General features: G+C 38.7%; 1 protein-coding gene across 2 annotated transcripts in view; it reads right to left on the reverse strand.

Moving 5' to 3' along the window:
* hmcn2 (hemicentin 2) overlaps positions 1 to 18,835 on the reverse strand; it is an 87,535-nt gene that overhangs the window by 32,985 nt on the left and 35,715 nt on the right. For both annotated transcript variants that reach the window (XM_089119536.1, XM_039680967.2), the window contains exons 23-32: positions 12,643 to 12,770; positions 12,068 to 12,313; positions 11,714 to 11,797; positions 3,922 to 4,119; positions 2,639 to 2,769; positions 2,098 to 2,245; positions 1,517 to 1,643; positions 1,272 to 1,429; positions 367 to 645; positions 151 to 293 (exon numbers count right to left, since the gene is read on the reverse strand). In XM_089119536.1, the coding sequence (XP_088975662.1) occupies positions 151 to 293; positions 367 to 645; positions 1,272 to 1,429; positions 1,517 to 1,643; positions 2,098 to 2,245; positions 2,639 to 2,769; positions 3,922 to 4,119; positions 11,714 to 11,797; positions 12,068 to 12,313; positions 12,643 to 12,770 (1,642 nt within the window). The remainder of the gene's footprint in view (positions 1 to 150; positions 294 to 366; positions 646 to 1,271; positions 1,430 to 1,516; positions 1,644 to 2,097; positions 2,246 to 2,638; positions 2,770 to 3,921; positions 4,120 to 11,713; positions 11,798 to 12,067; positions 12,314 to 12,642; positions 12,771 to 18,835) is intronic.

The following is an 18,835-nucleotide window of genomic DNA, read 5'->3' on the forward strand; positions in this document are numbered from 1 at the left end:
GGTTAAAAAGGTTAAATGGTTAAAAAGTAAGTGACTCAATATGATATTCTTGTTTATTCATTAACAGCTGGATTATTATTGGACTATTATGAAGTGTGGTCTAGAAAGAGCTATGGAAGAACCTCAGAGATACTAAACAGATATACGGACCTGTCCATCTTTAAACCATTGTGTGACAGGTTCTGGAAATCCTTTGGCCAGGCATGACAAGATCAATGTCCCATTAATTCTCACTTTCTCTTCTCTTCTGCCAAAGCTGAGAGTCGTAGAATCCCCCTCTATCTGTGGAGGAACTGAGGAAATGGCACAGCATTAATCACTGACAAAAACAAACAGCATTCAGCCATGAGTCCCATGCCTACCTACCCAAAATTCTTAGCGTGTGGTGTCTGTGTGCTGTTCCAGCCGGGTTGGTTGCTCGGCAGGTGTAGACGCCAGCATCGTCACCACGGGCCGCAGCCACACGCAAAAACTGTCCACCCTGTGTGTATGTGAGCTGAGGGCTGGACACAATAGGCTGGTTGTCCTTTAGCCAAGTGATAGTGGGAAGTGGGATCCCCTCAACTTCACAGTGAAGAACAGCAGGGAAGCCCAGAACTACAGTCACCTCCGAATTCTCACCAGAGTCACGAATCATGGGAGCAGCTGTGAAAAGACAGAATAGAAATTGGAGGATAATGAGGACAATAAGGACATGGTGGTTGTTTTGGAAAAAATGGGGACAAAAAAAATCATAAATAAAGAAATGGCTCTTTTTAGTGAATAATATTAATAATAGAGTCCAAACAGTGTATTCTGATTTTTTAATAAATCACTCTTGAGTACTATTCTACTATGAGAGTTTTATTTTAATATATACATATATACTGTATTTATTTGTATTTTATCAAAAACATACAGCATGACCAGTGTATATCAGTTCATTCAGCCGATTTTCTGATATTTAGAATATACATATATCTCATTGACTACCATAGTATTTTTTTTTTTTTTTTGCTACTGTGGAAGTCAATGAGACCAGAAACAATCTGAATGGATTCGAAAACGGTAAAACTCAACTGTTTAACTCTGGGGGAGTGGTAAAGTGAGCCTATTTGCAAAAAAGTGGAGTATCCCTTTAAGGCTAACATGTTCATACTAAAAACTAAAAAAAACTACATTTTGATTTCAGGGGACCTTTAAAGCTTGTAAGAATTAATTACTTAATAAAAGAATCATTGATAGAAATTTGTGGGAAATTTTGTTCAATTACTTATGATTCCCATCCCTACCTTGTACATTCAGCCTGAACTGCCGTGTCTGAGTCCCAGCATTGTTACTGGCCACACACTGATACAAGCCACGATCCCTCGGCCTGACAGACTTCACCCTCAACACCTGCCCCTTCTCCAGAAACTCCACATGAGGGTCTCCATTACGGGATAAAACCCTGAGAGAGAGGAAGGGTATATACAAGCACACATGAGCATAGAAGCTGGGAAAGAGGAGCATGTGAGTGTGTGTGTCATTGACTCACTCTCCATCGTGACTCCATTCCACTGTAGGCAGTGGATGGCCGCTAACTCTGCACTGCATGTCGACTTCCTGCCCCGCCATGATGGTCAGTTCCTGCACTCCTGAGGAACCTGAAATTGCTGGTGGAGCTAAATAAACATAAGAACAAATGAAAAATCAACTAAGAGTAACTCTAAGGCCATTCTAAGAGCATTGGAACAACCCAACAAAAACAAAACAAAAAACTATGGGAGTCAAATGGTATGATTTTTTTTATTAACAAATTAAAATGGGTAGAGAGCACTCAACAATCAAGAGGTGTCTATATAGACTCAGTTTAGCAGCACCTCCACCGCCCCTTCTCCACACTTCTAGTCCTAACTACTTACATTGGGGGAGTACTCTGGGTTCGGGCCGAACTCCGAGCTCGGAGACAGCACGCCACATACGCATTAAACTTTACCCCCTCTAATTGTATATAAGTGTGAACTCGTGAAACAAGTTAAAGACAAAAACGAGGTCTATTATTTTGCCTAACAACACTTTGTTTTGTTTATCTCAAGGTTGCTTTAAAATTACAATGCCTGTCTATCTATATTTCACCTTGTACTACAATAGTATACTCCTTCCTGGCTTCCCCAGCAGAGTTCTGGGCAGTGCAGGAGAAGCGGCCAGCGTGACCATGCTGAACACGATAAATCTTTAAAAGCCTTTTTCCATTCTGCAGATACACCCCTGGGGTCTCCAGAACCTAGAAGCACAGAGCAGGTAATTGATTTACAAGAGTAGCGGCCAAGACTTATGATGAATTTCATGGCCACAAGGTGGAACCATGCTACCAGCAGCACACTGGAGGAGAGTCATTCAGGTTGCATTGAAAAACAATACTAAACAAAATAACGTTTCTTTCTTTCTTTAAAACACAAAAGAAGATATTTTGAGGAAGTATGGTAACCAGACAGTTGATGGTTGCCATTGATTTTTATTTCTACTTTATTTTCTATACTAATACCGTCAGCTGTCTGGTTACCAACATTCTTCAAAATAGCTTTTTTGTATTCAGCAGAAGAAAAAATACATATTTAGAACAACATAATATATGACAAAATGTTTATGAAAAATCCCCCTACAAGAGGAAACCTACAGGTCTGTTATCTTTAGTCCAGGTAATGGTTGGGTTTGGGGTGCCGAAAGCATCACATCCCAGTGTCAGAGGCTGCTTCAGTGTGACAGTCAGATTCAAACCCTGACCATCGTCTTGGATCTCTGGAGGAACTAGATTTGTGTAGACACAGAAATCATTCAGCTTCAAATAAATACCTACTCTAAAACCAGAAATATGTTTCAATTAGCTCCTACATATATGTTATACCGGATATATGTAGTATTATCATGAATATTATTAAAGGGATAGTTCACCCAAAAATGAAAACTTTACTCACCCTCAAGTCATCCTCCTAGGTGTTTATTTTCTTCTTTCAGACGAATACAATTCAAGAAATTTTGAAGCCCAAAAAATTGCATCCATCCATCATAAAAGATATCCACATGGCTAAGGGGGGTGAATAAAGGCCTTCTAAGGTGAAGCGATGTGTTTTTGTAAGAAAAATATCCATTTTAAAAACATTATAAGCTAAAATGACTAGCTTCAAACAGACAGTCTACGCAAGTTGATTTACGCAAAAAGAGTAACCCCTGATGCGATGTAGGAGTAATCGTAAGCTTTGACGCCTCTCGCATTTCAAACAAATAGGTAACAATATCAAGCTCTTCATAATCCTCAGACAATTCTCAATTTAGACTTCTAATTCGTGATGTTTTATGTTGCTCTATCCTCTGCATTTTCACGTTCATCACTGTGTCATGCGTCAGGTCAAGGAGTTACTCTTTCGATGCGTTGCTTATAAATTTTCAAATATGGATATTTTTCTTACACAAACGTTTCACTTCAGAAGGCCCTTATTAACCCCCCAGAGCCGTGTGGAATATGTTTATAATGGATGGATGCACTTTTTTGAGCTTCAAAATGTCATTCTCTATTCACTGCCATTATAAAGCTTGGAAGAGCCAGGATATTATTTAATATCTCTGAAAGTGTTCATTTGAAAAAATTAAGTCATCTACAGCAAGGATGGCTTGAGGGTAAGTAAATGGTAAGTGGGGTCATTTTAATTACTTTTAATCATTCAAAGTTAAAAAAAAACAGTAAAAAAAAGATTCTATATTTGCATAATAATTTTAAATATTGAAAAAATATCTAATTAATCTAATACTTTATAATTTGCAGTAGATTATTTTTGTCCTGTGACAGGAATGCTTCATGTAGCCCTTTGATTGGGAATCAACAATCTAAATAAGACTAAATAGTCATTAATTTCAAATGTATTATAAAGCCATTGGCCACTGAAAATGCTGCAAGTATCTCACCATTGACCTTCAGCCTGGTTTTCCTCTCCACTGATCCTGCTTCATTAGTGGCCACACACTTGAAGTCTCCACTGTGACTGGCTGAAGCTGAGCCAATCACCAAAGAGCCATCATCACCCAGAGACACACCGTGCTCTGATCGCTCCATATGGATCTCCAGGCCATTTTTGAACCATCGCACCCAAGGAGCAGGAGACCCTAGCAAAGGGATGTCAACAGAAAAAGAACAATTGAGAGAGACAGAGAGAAACGGTGTGAAAGATAAGACATTGATAGGAATCAGAATTCACCACACGCTGAACACACAGCTCGTCAGAGCTTAAAAAGAAGACACGATATCCATCCATCTGACAGCAAGACAACAAAGAGGATGCCAGTAAATTTCAGTATCCTGTCAAACAGTACTTCAAGGTGAAACACCCGGAGTGAAGATGCCAGACACTGCACAGAAGAGAAATGATCAAGCGTAAGGACACTAGATTTATAGCTGAAAGACAAAAGTCTAGAGACTTCTGGACAACAGTAAGGGGAGTAGTTTAAACACACCAATGAGGTCCTCTATCAGCCTTCAAGACCCCTTTAACAGATGTGTTATGAACTTTACTAGGTTTAGATTTAAGTTACGGGGCAGGGGGCAGGGGCTCTTAACCTTGTACTTGTTTTACAGTCATGTCTTAAACCTCCTCAAAAGCCTTTTAAGCAGAAATGACAGAGACTGAGAAGTGATTACTTGTGTTTGGTTTCACACAGAGCGCTTTAGATGAAACTCTTCCATGTGACATATAGAGCCTATAAAATGGTGGAAAGAATATAATAAGAAAAAAAGCGGTCCAAAAAGTATTTGGACATGTTTAGACTTTCAGACTTAAAGGGATAATTATGAAGGTATCAGTGTTTGTCAAAGAAAGTCAGTGTGGTCCCGTCAGTGTAGATTTGGACTCTACTGACTTTCATTGTATGGACAACGCAGCTTCATTGGAAAACCGTGCTGGTGACAACATTTCTGAAATATTACATTAGATTTCTTCTTGCAGGTTTCAAAAACTTTTGAAGTGAAATGTCCAGCGAATAAAAGAGCTTTCCGTTTTATCTAATAAACTTGAATCTGGGGACGTTGGTTATCGTGTGAATCGCACCAATTCACAAATTAAATGTCAAGTAAGTGACACTAAAAGGTTAAATCTCTATTGTGTTTGAAATTTATGTACCGCATACACTAAACCTAACCGAGAGTTTAAAAGAGAAAAGAAAACGTGAGATAAATACTTTGCTGAAGCAACGATGCCATTGTAGCCAAGTCTTTGAGCTCTTCTATCATGAATCATGTTTACTAGTACTCAAGCCCTTTTTATTGCAAGTGCAATGCTGCACTTCAAGAGTATGTTCTCTTTGAAACTCCGGTGAATCAAAGACAGTCTCAAAAACGGGATGTGAAATTTACCTTAACCAATCACATCAATGTGCTGGCGGGCTTTATCCTTAACAGCAAACAAAGTAAACTAAAATGTTACTTTACAAATCAAACTATGGGAAAAGTGTTTCATGACATAGTATTGTACAAGGAACAGCTTGAAAATAAGTCTTTGTTAATCAATAATCTTCCCCTGAAATTATAATGTGTATGAAATGAAATACAGTTTGTTGGTGTTTTACTGCCACTAGTGTTTTTCAGCTGGAAACTGTGACCATGTACAGATACGTTTTTGGAGTTTTGCAAAAATGTAGGTTGAGGAAAATTTCCAATGAGTATATATTGACAAAACAATTGAAACATTCTTGAAAATTTCTTCTTTTATGTTCCACAAAGGAGTGTAAGTCCTACAGGTCTGAAACGACATGAGAGTCAGTGAATGATGACTAAAAATATCAAACCAGGAGGCATTTTCTATAGTGAAAAAGAGTATACTTTATTGTATTTGATATGCCCTTTTTCAATAGTACACTGGAAATATACTAACAATAACTGTACTATATTACTATTAAAAGTATATTAGTGTAATAAACTTGTTTTATATTTGTTGGGGGTTCTCATGGATCGAAGGCAGTAAGGTGATTGGTTCATAGTCACATGACTCAGTGTGATCAGGAAGCTCAGCAATGTGCACGGAGCTGTGGATGTGTGATGATTGCCGCTTTTCTTGGAAGTGATCAGTAAAACTTATTGAGTATTGCAACCACCGTTTCCAGTGCCTCATTCGAATTACAAGATATCACAATTAGCATCATAATTTTACCTATTTTCACAATACAACACTTTAACACAGTTTAAAATAATTGTACTTTAGTATATTTTCTAAAAATATATATTTTAGGTATATTTTAAATGTGTGCGGAAATGATCATTAAAACAATGCATTTAAAGTATGCTTTCAAAATACATTATAGTATAGTATATAGCTACAATAAGTTTTATTTGTCTAATAATGTACATTTGTTATTGAAGACAAAGTATGTAATTTGTAGTATTTGGAATAAGCCAAAGGTATTAATGTGCCTATACTTTTACTCAAATATACTGTATATCACACACGACATCCTCGTGGGCAAGTGTGCTGACATGTGCTGGGAGACCTGAGTTCGAGTCCTGGCTGGAGGACCTTTCCTGATCCTGTCCCCCCCTCTCTATCTAAATACACTTAAAGTTATCCTTTACTATAAATGAATTACAATTAAAATATACTTAGTACAACATTAGTTTCAAAATAGCACACTTCAAGTTAACTAATCATTAACACACTTGAAGTATACTGATAAATTGGTGTGGCTGTAAGAATACTATAGCATATTTTTTTTCACCAGGGTTTGCAAATATAAGATACTAGAACTTTTCTCAGAACCAACATTGTTTGAAATAACTTGTAACCAACTGGTGCCAACTAAGGACAAATTCACACAGGTGTCTTATCAGAGTAAGCACAGGTGTGGTTTGTCACATTAACTATGAACTTGATCATTGCTTGACAACTACAAAGTGTATACTTTTTGTCTTCACTTTCTAACATCTTTTTTTGGGTGAAGTATTTTACTTCAAAAGTGTGTTTGTGCGATCGTATAAATGTCACTTGGTGTAATATTTTATTACGTAATTTAAAGACATTCAGTTTAAATGTATCTTAATTGTCCAAATGCTTTTAGGGAACACTGTATACAATAAGTCAGTATTTTTTTTCTGAACAACAAGCCAATCAGAAGTGGAAGAGAACTCCCAGAGCAGATGTTTAGAGTCATAATGTTTGGATTGATTGTTTTTGTGACTTAAAGAATGATGTGCAGCTGGCCTGGCCCCATTTACATTACAGGACAACATTAGGAGCAGTTTATTTGTCAGAAATCTCTCGAACAATACTTCAAATGATGCGCGTTATAAAAAGAGGCTTATGTGCGTTCCTTGGGTGGGGTCATGTCTTTCAGTGCCAGATGAAATTAATCGGTCTGAAAAGGACAGACTTCTTTACTCCTACTCCTGTTGACACATATTAAATGTCTTCCTTATCTAGCACACCTGCAGGATTGAGACATTCTATTACAACAAAACACTATGCATGTTTTGTATAAAGATGTTTTAAAAAAAATATTATTTAAGGGCCACTAGTTTTTTTCTGTAAAAAAAATATATATATTTTCAAGATTTTTTATCACAACATTTTTTTCTTTTGTCAAATCAACTTAAATAATTTATTTAGTTCAGATAACTTATTATTTTAAGTTTCTGATGATTAAATCAATCTCCTTCATTGCATTAACTCAATTTTTTCTAGTTCAATCAACTTAAAATTTTAAGGCAACCAGCTTACTTAATTTTTTAAGTTAAACCAACAATATTTTTGCAAACAGATTTGCAAAAATAATGATTATTTTCAAACATATAAAAATCATTATGATGCTAAAGCAGTAGTTCTCAACGAGGGGGCCGGTGCCCACTATGGGCCCTTGGCAAACCTCTTAAAAATTATTGAAATTTTGTAACCAATTTTTTTCAAGCAATAATTTTATTCAACATGGATGCATTAAATTGACCAAAAGTGACAATGAAACATAATTTTACAAAATATTTTTGTTTCAATAAATGTTGTTCTTTTGTTCTTTATAAATATTTTAAAAATATTTATATATAGTTTTTATTCATTTCTATTTTACTTTTATTAGTTTAGTTAAACTAAATGGATAAGGCATTAATATGTGCTTTATAAGTACTTATAAACAGCCAATATCCTAGTAATACACATGCTAATAATCTAGTTAACTAGCTTAATAGTGAAAATTGGACCCTAAACTAAAATGTAACCAATTTTTTATGGTTTTGATTTAAATGTTTTAGTTAACTCAAATAACCTTGATCATAACACAATAAGTTCAAATCGACTGTAAAGCTTGTGTTCGGTTTGCTATTTTACTGTGAAGTGTGATTATTCGAAATGTCATCTTTTTTCACAGACACATTCTCCAAAGCATAATGTTTTCCTTCATCTGCCACCAAACATGCGAGACAGCACAGCCATTTGCAAGCATTTACTGTCATATCTGTATTAAGTACCCCTCATTAAGAGCAACACAGATGTCTGAAATTCTCAGTCACCATAACAACATTAGAGATACAGCACAAATGCAGGAAAACAAACAATTCGGCACAAATTCCAATTGACAATCTTTGTTCAGATTCAAGACAGACTGCTAACCACCTCTTTTCTAGCTGTAAAAATGACCCATCAAAACCTGTACTCTCGCTCTTAGCCCTCCTCCTAAACTCCTGCAACAGTCCCTAATTAGGATTCCTCTCCCAGTGGGCCATCTCATACAGGAAAGCAGATGTTGCCCACAGAGACAGAGGAGAAGAGTAGCGTTCCAGCTGCTGTGCGCACACACACAAACACACACATCATGTCATATCCACGACTTGCAGGGTTGCCATGGCAGGTTTCCATCAAAACAACACCTATTAGCTTACAGTGTGTACGAGAAGAGCTGGGTATAGCACAGTAGTGAATTTCATAAACAGACACAAATTCACACCAAACACCTCCCACTCCAAGCAAGTGAAGGCATTTGACTTCCTCTCCAGGTCTGTTTATGTGAATTGAGTTGTTAAACCTGTGCAAAGTGTTACCGAACGAGGATGTCACAAGCAGCCAAAACGAGGCTGCGCTGAGAAAAGAGACCATGTGGCAAGATGCCCAAAGAAACAAAGACGGCTTTCAGGACAGCTTTTATCACATCACTCCCTCACACACACACACACACACACGCTAATTATAAGTACTACAGACTACATTTTTGTTTTAAATTACAAGTATTCCTTTATTTGCTTGCTTGAATTAGTGTTACTTCATCAATTGCAAACATTATATATATATATATATATATATATATATATATATATATATATATATATATAGATAGATATATATATATATATAGATATATATAGATATATATAGATATATATGAAGAGTTCAGATGCAAAAGCCTCTAAATGCCATTTGAAATTTTCTTCTTTAATGATGATTTTTATCAAGCTTGTATATTTAAGTTCAGTAATTTCACCTAAATGGCATGTTATTTAAGTGAAATTACTGAACTTAAATATACAAGTTTGATAAAAAATCATCATTAAAGAAGAAAATTTCAAATAGCATTTAGAGGCTTTTGCATCTGAACTATTCATATATATATATATATATATATATATATATATATATATATATATATATATGAAGAGTTCAGATGCAAAAGCCTCTAAGTGCCATTTGAAATTTTCTTCTAAAATGATCATTTTTATCAAGCTTGTATATTTAAGTTCAGTAATTTCACTTAAATGGCAATGAAGATAACCTATTAATTGTCATTTAAGTGAAATTACTGAACTTAAATATACAAGCTTGATAAAAATGACCATTCTAGAAGAAAATTTCAAATGGCATTTAGAGGCTTTTTCATCTGAACTCTTCATATACAGTACTGTACAAAAGTTTGGGGTCATTGTTTTTTTATTGTTTTGTTTGTTTTTCAAATAAATTAAAGGGGACCAATTATGCCCCTTTATACAAGATGAAATATAAGTCTCAGGTGTCCTCAGAATGTGTCTGTGAAGTTTCAGCTCAAATTTTTTAGTTGAAGCAAAAACATGCGATTTTTGTGCAACGCCTGCAGATTCTTCTGCCCAGGGAGAGAGACCAATGCTTCAGTGCTTTACCTCTGAGGAGGTAGATGTGCTGGGCATTGAAAGTGACACAATCATGGGGGAAGAGGATTCGCCATCTCTTTCCCCAGTGTATGAGGAGCTGGTGGAGGTGATTACTAGGGATGTAGATAAATTAAATATTGAATAGCCAACAGAAAAAAAGGGGCTTCCTTCCCTCTATTGTTTCAACCCCATCACGATTGACGACACCTTCCATTTTTTCCTGATCTTCACAGCAAGCTGTCTAGATCATGGGAAAAACATTACTCATCTTGTAACAGCCGCTATTTCAAGTATATTCAGATATTAGGGGGTTGAGAGAGTATGGATATGAGGCGGTGCCCCGGGTAGAACAGAAGCTTGCCGAGCTATCTGTCTCCTGGTTCAGCATCGTCCTTGAAGTTGTCGACTTCTCTCTCTAAATCAGGGTGACCTGCTGGGGGATTTGGACAAAAGTGAGGAAGTGAGGCCTGATGGAATTCAAGAACTTTGTTGGGCCACAGATTTATCTATCGGGGCTATTAAGGAGACCGCCAGAGCATTCGAGCGGTCTATGACAGCCCTTGTGGCCACTGAGAGACATCTCTTGCTAAATTTGATGGAAAACAAGGCAGAGAGATACAGCTTTTTTGTGATGCTCCCATCAATCCTTCTGGTCTCTTCGGCGACGCGGTTATTTCAGTCGTCAGGAGTCTCCAGGTGGCCAAATTACAGTCAGAGGTGGTTAAAATATCTCTTCCTCGCTATGTCCAACCCCCTGGGGCTACTGGGCTTGAGCAAATCCAGCCGTCTAGTTTCTCATACGTACCACAGCAGCCAAAGCCTTTAAAGCATAAGCCGGTCCCGAGGGCCCTTGTTCACGTTGAGAAGGCTTCAGCTCAAAAGAAATTGCACCACCGGCATCAGACAAGTAAGGGCAGCCCCAAACCACCCTTGGTGCACCGGGGCGCAGCAGTCTCCAGCGAGGCTTTGGCGCAGTGTCAACTCGACATTGCGTCAGACTCGCGCCCTATGAGGGAGGTTTGAAAACAGTTCAAGTAGTTCCTGCCAGTAGGCTTCAGGTCCCTGGACTGGCTGTCTCAACTATACCAGAGGCCAGCCTCAAGGGGCTGGTTTCCTTGGTAGATTTTCTGACAGCGTGGAAGCTACTGCGAAATATTCACGCTGGAAGCGTTCCCAAAGCGTCATTGACGCATTGTCTCGTTGCCTGTCTCAGGGAATTATGGTTACAGTCATAACCTGAGATGATTTCTTTGCATAAATCTATGTTCACTGCAAGTTGCAGTGGTTTATGGCGGTTGGGTGCTGGTCTTGCTGGTGAACGAGCGCAGTCACACTGTTCAGCAACAAAATAAAAAAAGCTAGTAAAGCTGGTTGACAAAAGATGTTTTGCTTGTTAAACAATTTTAGACCACCAACAACTCATGTTTAAATTACAGTTAGTGTTTTAGAATACTCTTTTGAGTATTCCAAATTCCAAATGATAATAAACCAAACATTAACCCACGGGAGCAGAAAAGAAAATACACAACATGTACAGAAATATATCCGAAAACCAAAATCATATGCAGGTGATGACTTAGTTTATGTTATGTTGGTCTCTCCATGACCTACCTCGTGCAGGGCAAGGGATGACCACTCTCCTGTAAGCCACACTGTCGATGATGGTCTCTCCATTTGTCTCAAAATAGGGGCCCTCTGTAACCACATACACAGTTCACAAGGTTAAGATAAAAGACCCAAAGCCAAAGGTCAACTTAAGGGTCAAAGAGGAGAGCACAGAAACACGGGGATTTGTTTCCAAATCCACTGGTGATGCCTACAAATGCATATAAGTCATGTTTAGTCATAATTTAGATTGGCTACCCTAGGGATATGGAATGATTTACTGCCTTTCTAAAATGTTTTGATGTGCAAAGAGTTCTTTGTAGAATGACAAATGTTTATCGTTATGCACAACAGACGTACCTAACACTTCCAGGACAATCTCAATGGTATCTTCTCCAGCACTATTATTGGCTACACAGCTGTACGTCCCGCTGTCCGAATGCTGGACCGCCTGGATCTTCAGCATCCTGTCACTACCCACAAGAAGTCTTTTGTGAAACCAGCTGATCTGAGGGCTTGGCTCTCCTTGGACCACACATGGCAACACCACTGTCTGGCCAATCAGAGCTTTAAGAGATGTAGGTGCTGGCTGAATCCTCGGTTTAGCTGTAAGGATAAAAAAAGTTAAAAGTCTGGCTTCTTCATTGTTTGGTAGTTTGTTTATCTCAGGGAATTAATACATTTCTACACAGGCCACACTATACAAAAGGTACCATGGAGTTTTTATATACTACTGTCCAGAAGTTTGAGTTTAGTAAGATTGTTTAATGTTTTTTTTAAAGAAGTCTCTGTATGCTCACCACCAGCTGGTTAAAAGTGCAAAAAGTGCAGTAAAACAGCTGCTTAAATGTGATTTCGTAATTTCTTTGATTACTCCGTTTCATTTAATTTTAAGGTTTTTTCAACAGATAAATCTTGAGATTATTGGATTGTACCTTGTACTTGTAAATTGTAGGACAGTGAGATGTTGCCAGCTGGGTTAGCAGCAGAACAGGTGTAGGATTTACTGTCTATCAGCCTGACATCACTAATCTTCAGAGAACCAGACGGCAGAACGGTGAACCTGTGTAAGAAGAGATCAAAGGTCAGGCTCTGAAGTCATAGGAGTTATGTTTTAGAGTGAGCATATCTGTTAAAGAATAATGTTGCATCCCAATTTGACTACTTATACTACGCCTCAAAAATATGTACTCTTTTTGTAAAGAAAAAAGTGCATACTTTTGAGTGTGTAGCAGAAGAGTAGATAATTTGGGGCATTCTATCACATAGAATCTTGTCACTGTAAACACCCTCCACGTTTAATTTAATTTTCATGTCCTACCATATTGAAGCGAGAAGCAGTACGTTGATCTGCCAGTCGTGGGTCTTTCTTGTGGAGACTCTCCTCATAGTTTTGCATATTTTTGCCAATTTGATCTTTATAAAAGTTCATATCGTGGTTGCAAATGAAACACAACACGGATATGATTACATATTTTACCAGGTTAAATGTTGATTATTAGTCACTCAAACCCCTTTATCTACTCAATCGCCAGTTGCACATATTACTCTCAAGCGCGATGGGTTGTGGGCAATATGGACTTGGACTCTGACTTTTGGCATATTCTTTTCAACATACTATTCTTTGGAACACACTTATTCTGATCTCACATACTATTAAGGATGGATAGTAAGCACATTGGGACAGAGTGTAAGTAATGCACACAGCCCTCTAACTTGCACATTTGAGACCAATTGAGAAAATCAGCTTGGTTTCATTTGGACTGCAGTCTTTTGAACATTTGCTTAGCAACTTTATTATAGCAACCTAAATACAAATTCAAGTAATAAATCTGAAAAAAGCTACAAGCTACTATATTCAACAAACCCCATTTGGGAAAAACTACTCCACCTCCCACAATTTTTCTCACTAGTCTTGCACATGTGGACTAATGAGGTCACAAAACAGTTGTATGAACTGCCTGGGGGGGGGATTCATTTTTCCCTAGAGGAATACATTGACTATACGCCTTGCTGTTAAGTGGCTCATCGTTCACAGTGGGTTTTGAGGAGCCCTGCAAACCCACAGTAACCTCTCAGTCTGGGTGTGTTCACATCAAGCCTGTCAAGTCTGCGTCTTTTCATGTCATGCCTACCAAGCCTGAGCCACTTCACGTCATGCCTGCCAAGCTTGAGTCTCTTCACGTCCAGCCTGATATTCACGTCATGCCTGACCAGCCTGAGCTTCTTCACGTCAGTCCTGCCGAGCCAGAGACTGTTCACGTCACGCCCGCCGAGCCTGAGCTTCTTCATGTCGAGCCTGAGTTTCACGTCCAGTCTGATATTCACGTCATGCCTGACCAGCCAGAGCTTCTTCACGTCAGTCCTGCCGAGCCTACACTTCACGTCACGTCACGCCCTCCCGCCGAGCCAGAGAGAGACTGTTCACGTCACGCCCGCCCAGCCAATGTCCCCGGATAAGATGGCCGAGCCGATGTGCCTGCCGAGCCGTGGCCGTAGGCCCCTTAATGGGGCCATGGAGGCCACACCGCCATGGCCACCTGAACTGCCTGGTCCACCCTGGCTTCCTCCACTGCCAGATCCGCCCACCCCATGCCACGGACCAGGTCCGCCCACGCCATTCCATGTCACAGGCCTGTCTCTGCCATGCCACGTCCCGTGTCCTGTTCCCCTCCTGAAGTTATGTTTGTCGGGAGTCACCCATACATTGACTACACCTTGCTGTTAAGTGGCTCATCGTTCACGGTGAGTTTTGAGGAGCCCCGTAAACCCACAGTAACCTCTCAGCCTGGGTCTGTTCACATTATGTCTGTCAAGTCTGCGTCTTTTCATGTCATGCCTACCAAGCCTGAGCCACTTCACGTCATGCCTGCCAAACCTGAGCCTGCCAAACCTCACATCATGCCTGCCAAGCTTGAGTCTCTTCACGTCCAGCCTGATATTCAGTCATGCCTGACCAGCCTGTGCTTCACGTCAGTCCTGCCAAGCCAGAGACTGTTCACGTCAAGCCCGGCGAGCCAGAGGCTGTTCATGTCACGCCTGCCCATCCAGAGACTGTTCAAATCACGCGAGCCAGAGGCTGTTCATGTTCATTTTGTTTCATGTTATGTTTTGATCTTGTTATATGTTATTGTTGAATATACTGCACTTGGGTTTTCTATATAACTTGCCTCCAGAGGAACCTTACAACAGTAGATCCCCAAGGTCACTAAATAGTGGAGCACAGTTTTGTTTTAAGAATTTCCGATTATATGCTAGACTAAGCATTAGTCTAGGGGAGATTTTTGACTTTCTTTTTCATTCCTTCTTTGCAAAGCATTATGTCAGCCAACTTGAATATTTATAATGAATATTTCTGAAATAGCATCAGTTTTGGAGTGCCTGTATGTTTATTTGAGCTCTTAACTGTTTACACTCCAAGGCGTGATCTTCGCTCCTTGACTCTGGCCTTCTGACTATTCCCTCAACTTGCTTGCACTCTATGGGTGACAGGGCTTTTTCTTCTCCCTTGCCCCAAAACTCTGGAACTCTCTTACATATGAGAGACATGCTTAATATTTTAGTGTTTTTAAATCCTTGCTTAAAACTCACTTTTTATAGTTGCATATATGTTTTTAGTGTACTTGTTGTATATAGTATATCTTGTATATTGTATTTTTGATATTGGTTTAACAAACCAATAATTATTATTATAACGATAATAATTATTATGATTGGCAACTTGAAAATCTGGTATGAAATGCATTGCATTTGCAATTTTTCCATTTCTTAGCAATACAACTGGCACCTAAAACATGTATGACAAAGAAATTGAGATTTGCCTTCTTAAATACAGTAAATGTGGTTACACAACAATATACAACATTTTATTTTTAGATTAGTTCAAATCCCCCCAGTAAATTCCAACAAACAGCAGATTCTGGATGGATCAGTATGTGCACCATATGCAGCCCATGTTGGGGCTGTTTACACCAGCCTGTAGAAACACATGTGCACACTGGCAGATTTGGACTGTGGTCATTAGGGTAGGAGTTTCGGAATCAGGGGAGAAAGAGAAAGAAGCTAAAAAAAAGTCAATTACTCCAAATTTTAAGGTTAAAGCAAGCACTGTGACCCCTGACATCCCCACAGTCACCGATTCTATATTAAACACACTTTCCACACATAATCTTCTTTCCTGTGTGGCAGATGTCTCTGGAGTGGAGTGTTATTCTCGTCAGGCAGACTTGACATGCTGTTTTATGAGACAGGAAGTTCCTGGAGACTCAAACATTACGCAGGCTACACTTCTTCCTATGTGACTATCACTAAACACACACACACACACACACACACACACACACACACACACACACACACAGGTCTGATACCTTTTCTTACCAGGAATAGAGTGCCTCAATGTTCCAGTAATTCACAACTTTTACAGACAGACCCTATTACCTAATCCTACTGTAAAGCTGTCATCCATACATCCTTGCAATACCTATCTACTGCATCCCTCTGACTAATGCCATCAACATTCTTCAGCTCCATTTAAAAAAAACTCCAGCATGCTCTAATTCTGATCCCCATACCTAGCCCCACTGTCATCATCCGTTTACCGATTAGCAAATACATCAACTTTAACGTAATGAACTTCACATCAGTTTTCCATTGAACCCAAAGTGATTTTCAACCTTGGACCTCTAACGATTGGTCCACAGGACATTCATGATGACTGGGGTTAAAAAAAAAAAAAAAAAAAAAACTGTTCTCCAACATATTCTCTTACAGGTTTTTGGTCGGATCTTAATTTGATTCAGTCAAGAGCATTAAGTCATTTTTTGAAGTGTTGTTTGATTAACATTAAAATCGCAGACTGCTACATATTGGGTAGAATATTAGGCTGCTGTCAATTTAAGACATAATGCACATCCAATACTGATGTTTCCATCACACATACATGCAGAGCTCAGCAGGCAATGAAATGATATCTGTGTTAAACTTATTTAACTCAATTACAGGTGATTGTAATCATACATTTTACTAGCTACTTAAAGACTTGTTTAGTCCCCTCTCGTGAAATTTGGTCCCACATGCGAGTGATTTACTTGAATTGTAGAGGGTTGTGTCTATTTGTGTCTTTTATGTTTGTGAACTGAATCATACTGTATGTGATTCTGCAAAATTGCCCCATGAGAGGACAATAAAGATTCATTCACTCGTGCATTGTTTGAGCTGTAAAGCTGTTTATAGGTAGCATGGATGCCAGCCCGAATCCCGCCAACAACATTTTTTGGTTGGGAAGTTCGGTCTGGACTCAATCCATTGAGGAGTATTATGATCTGTTCAGAAATCGTTGGGCCAATAAAATTGCCAGAGCGGGCTTTATACGATGATGGACAGATGATCTCCATTTATTAAAATCAGTTAAGTCACGCTGTTACCGTGTTATAAAGTTGAGACAGGGCCGACAAATGCGAGCAGATTTGATTGCTTTATTGTCGAGAGCTAATCAAAAACGGAGAACTTGTTCGTATATTCACCTTTTCTATTTCTCTCAAAAATGCTTTTCGTGTTTGCAAGTACTCCGCAAATCCTTAAATTCTTTTTACAACATTGGCAAAGATCGGATTACACTCATTTTACTACTTCTTCCAGTGTGCGTGCAGTTGAGTTCTGTAGTTCTATGTCGCTCAACATTTGTCACTTACTGCGTTGCTCTGATTGGTTGTAGGTTTATCCAATTGAGTGCAGAGTTTTTTTTTTTTCCTGGTTTGGTTAAGACACCTCATAACCAAAGCCCTATGGAGCAGTACCAGACTCACATTCTGACTAGAATATGAGTATGTCGAAGTCTGGCTAATTTATAGGTTTAATTCACACAAAAATGTAAATTCTGTTCATCTTCGGAACACAAACGAAGATCTTTTTAATGAAATCTGAGAGCTTTCTGTCCCTCCATTGACAACCTATACACAACAACCACTTTTAAGGCCCAGAAAGTAAAAGTAAGGAAATGAAGTAATCCATGTGACTGCAGTATTTTAAAGGGGTGATGAACTGAGAATTCAAAATTTCCTTGAGCTTTTGGCATCTAAGAGGTCATCATATTATAGACGAATCCGACGAGCGTTCTTGTGTAGGCTGCCATCTTGTGGCGACGCCATTACTGAGCTGTTACACCGGCATAGACATATGCACCGGTATGTAAACAAACCTCGGAGATAAGGTGATAACGCACCCTTGATGACAGCTACAGCCAGGCAGACTTGTTAGGTTGATGATGTTAAACATTGGCCTCCAGTCCAGTCACAGATGAAGGTACAAACGATCTTACAGATTATTTATGAAAATAGCTTGGCAAGCTAGCTAGGCTAACGTTTGCTACCGAGGAAACTAAAAAAAGATCTGTCCATTTGGCAACAATAAATAAATAAATAAATGAAATCAAATAAACAATTTCATGTTTTTCATTTGTGTCCATTATTTATCTCATTTTTACATTGCAACGGGCAAGGGTAAGGTAACGTTACAGATAGAAAGTATACATAATATCGACCAACTACTGTTTTTAAACCATGGAAAGAGGTCAATATAACAGCAGGAGAACAATTATGTCACATAACGTTACATTCAGCTCAGGAAAGCCATTTAATGACCATAGCATGTAAATTGAATAGAAAAAATAACAAGAGAGGAGATTTTGCTGATCACTATATCACACATTTATTATATTTTTTTACTTATGTCATTAAATAATTGTTATTATACGCGAATGTCCGCGTCTTGTACTCGCCCAGGAAATCTTTGTAAACCGTACGGCTCCAGACAGGGGCAGTCGACCCGGGGTATTCACAATGTTTTCTCTTCAAAATTGAAATTTTACTGCCACCATTGAAACAATTTATAACGGAAACTGTTTACCCACTTGACATTATACAAGGGCTAACGTTGTAACGTTAGTGACAGTCGTAAATCGCGGGCTGTTTATTCCAGTGGACGCAAGTTGCAACTAAAACAATAGAAGGCAATGGGGCAACGCTACCCAGCAACAGCTCAGTAATGGCGCCCGCTTACTTCCGGTAGTTTCGCCGGATTCGTCTATAAGACTATCCTGTAAGTTTCAGAACTGAAAACGTCCTTGTT

Source organism: Pimephales promelas, chromosome 14 (assembly GCF_988280905.1).
Source record: "Pimephales promelas chromosome 14, fPimPro1.hap1.1, whole genome shotgun sequence".
NCBI classification, from domain to species: domain Eukaryota; kingdom Metazoa; phylum Chordata; class Actinopteri; order Cypriniformes; family Leuciscidae; genus Pimephales; species Pimephales promelas.